This window comes from Penaeus monodon, chromosome 40 (assembly GCF_015228065.2).
Source record: "Penaeus monodon isolate SGIC_2016 chromosome 40, NSTDA_Pmon_1, whole genome shotgun sequence".
Lineage (NCBI taxonomy): Eukaryota > Metazoa > Arthropoda > Malacostraca > Decapoda > Penaeidae > Penaeus > Penaeus monodon.
The window spans coordinates 31602724-31605223 of NC_051425.1; the positions used below are offsets into that span (position 1 = coordinate 31602724).

The 2500-nt window shown below is 38.0% G+C and overlaps 1 protein-coding gene across 2 annotated transcripts in view; it reads right to left on the bottom strand.

Annotated features, from left to right (window-relative positions):
- LOC119598143 (nucleolar protein dao-5-like) overlaps positions 1-2500 on the bottom strand; it is an 11127-nt gene that overhangs the window by 8494 nt on the left and 133 nt on the right. For both annotated transcript variants that reach the window (XM_037947772.1, XM_037947773.1), the window contains exons 1-2: positions 2403-2500; positions 1-90 (exon numbers count right to left, since the gene is read on the bottom strand). The exon at positions 1-90 is cut by the window's left edge and continues 144 nt beyond it; the exon at positions 2403-2500 is cut by the window's right edge. In XM_037947772.1, coding sequence (XP_037803700.1) covers positions 1-90; positions 2403-2500 — 188 coding nt within the window. The remainder of the gene's footprint in view (positions 91-2402) is intronic.

Consider the following 2500-nt stretch of genomic DNA (forward strand, 5'->3'; position numbering starts at 1 on the left):
AGTGTCAAGAGCAGCACAAACAGCAGCAACATCATCAGTCATGTCGGGTAAAGTCTGTGACTCTAAGATCATCTCAATCAGTTTTTCTGTCTGTTAAAAAGAGACAAAGAAAGGTTTTTAAAGGAACAAAATCATATACTACTTTTGTAACATCATACAAGGAATTTAAATACATATCTATGTAGACTATTGATTGTCTCTAATAGTTCCGATTTTCCAGAGTGTATTACCTACAGATGTTAAATTTAAAATTGCTACCACACTAATTATTGCCAATATCACTGATATAGCGGATTAATATTATCTACAAATAAGTACTCTACTAAACAATGCATGACGTAAGCAATCTATCAATACTAGAATTGTTGGTACCATCATGGTATATTAAGTAAGCCTTCTCAATTATATATGCTGTGCTAGAATTATGAACATAATTTCTTGATCTTATTCCTGAAAGTCAATGCTGATGTAATGCTTTATAATTTATAAATATATTCAATAGCAAATATACTTCATATATATGATATGTTCATTATATATGAATATGTATATATGTATATGTATATATATATATATATAATTAGTTTCATATTCACACAGCCATATGGTACAAGGTAAACTTCACCTGTAATGGAGAGAAAAAAAAAAGACTTTTCATCTGCAATGTTTCCTTTGCAAGTTGTACAACAGGTTAGTAATACTCTGGGTTAATATTTAGTGTGGATGCACAAAGCTAGGGCAAGTTGAAGATGATATTCTTACAGAGGACAAAAAGGTGCAGTCATTGGTACAGGAAACTGCAGACACAAATGGTAACCTCACAAATAAAAGAAAGAGATTGCCACTCACAGCCAAAGTCCACTTACTCCTCCCTAACTTCAGCTCCATCTTGCTGTTCATACCAGAGTGAGAACAATGTTCACCGTGGTTATTGTTCTGGCACCGGATCTCGTCACATTGTGGCTATTCGTCCGGTATGCATGCTCTGCGCACGAACACTCTCTTTTTTGTCTTACTCGCCATAGATGGTGGATAACAATGTATTGTTATAAAATTGGGAACGAAATTTGCAAGTTTTGCTGCCGTGAAAAAGAGTTTGACCAAATTGCAAGAGAGCACTTTCACACAAGAACACACACTTGCGCTTGCGCTCATGCGATAATTGTCTAACAATTTCATGAGAGTTTCGTTGTCGTATCTCGTGTCTGTTGGGATATTTTTCTGGCATTTTCTGCCGGACACCTATCCTGTAGAGCTATTTTCCCGACAATATTGTAGGATGCAATTTTTGTTTGCCATTTAATTGAAAATCTGCAGCTTGTCATTATTCGGCAAATTTATTTGTTTTCAGAGATCCCCGTGTGGAAAATAAATAGCAGAGATAGATAGAGAGTGATTGCACAGGGAACTCCAGGAGCATGATCCCCTAGAAAAGTCTAAAATATAGTCTTCCATTGGCTATTGAAAATCTCCAGCTTTTCATTATTCGGCAAATTTGTTTGTTTTCAGAGGTCCCCATGTGGAATCCATTGTTACCCCCCATCAATGGCGACTAAAACAAAATATGGTGCCAATGGCTTTGATGATTGCGCAAGCGCGAGTGTGTTCATGCACAAAGCATGCATGCTGGACGAATAACCACAATGTGATGAGATCCGGTGCTGGAACAATAACCACGGCGAACAATGTTTGCCGGGGTGGAATTCCCATCAACGGACTCACCCACTTGTGGCAACTTAAATTTTTGAAAATTTTTTTTACATGGAGTCAGGGAGTGGTAAGTGTAAGGAAATACCCCATTTTGGTATGTTTACATGACTGCACTAAGATAGGGAAAATCTTATGATACCGTCATAGACAAAGAGAAAAAAAACTGCACTCACTGATACGTGACATTCAACACAGGCAAAGAATAATGTTAAAAAAACTGAGAAAATCGTTCGGAGCACACGTTGCATGGGAACCGAATCCATGGCAATCCAGTGGGGTCCTGGGTTCGGAAGGATTTTGGCTCACACGGCAATGTTTGTGGGGTCCCAAGGGTTGCCCCCACGGTTGCTGGCAAACAGATTCTCAAAAGGGTGCAGTCACCTCATTAAACAATTTCCTAAACTCCTTCCTCACTTGGTTATTTCCAAGACTGGACAGTGGTTTCTCACAGCCATCAAACCATGTATTTTTTTTTTTTTTTTATGTGCAATATAAATTTCATATCAACTTAAAAGGAAATGCCTTAAATGTCTTAAATGTTGTCGTTCTGTCCATTACCGGTAAAGTTTATCTAGTTCCTTATGGCAGCGGGGGGCTGAAATATTTACCAGAAATTACTACAGTGACACCAATGCCTAAAAAAGAAAAAAAACTCTATTTGCGGAGTTCCTTTCTTATAACTTTTAACTTGCCTTCAGTTTCTTCCCCGTCGTTTTCAGTGCCCTGGTTTTCGTTATTTTGAGCAGGCCGCCATATTTCATCGCCCTAAGCTCCTCCTCGGTGTATATTC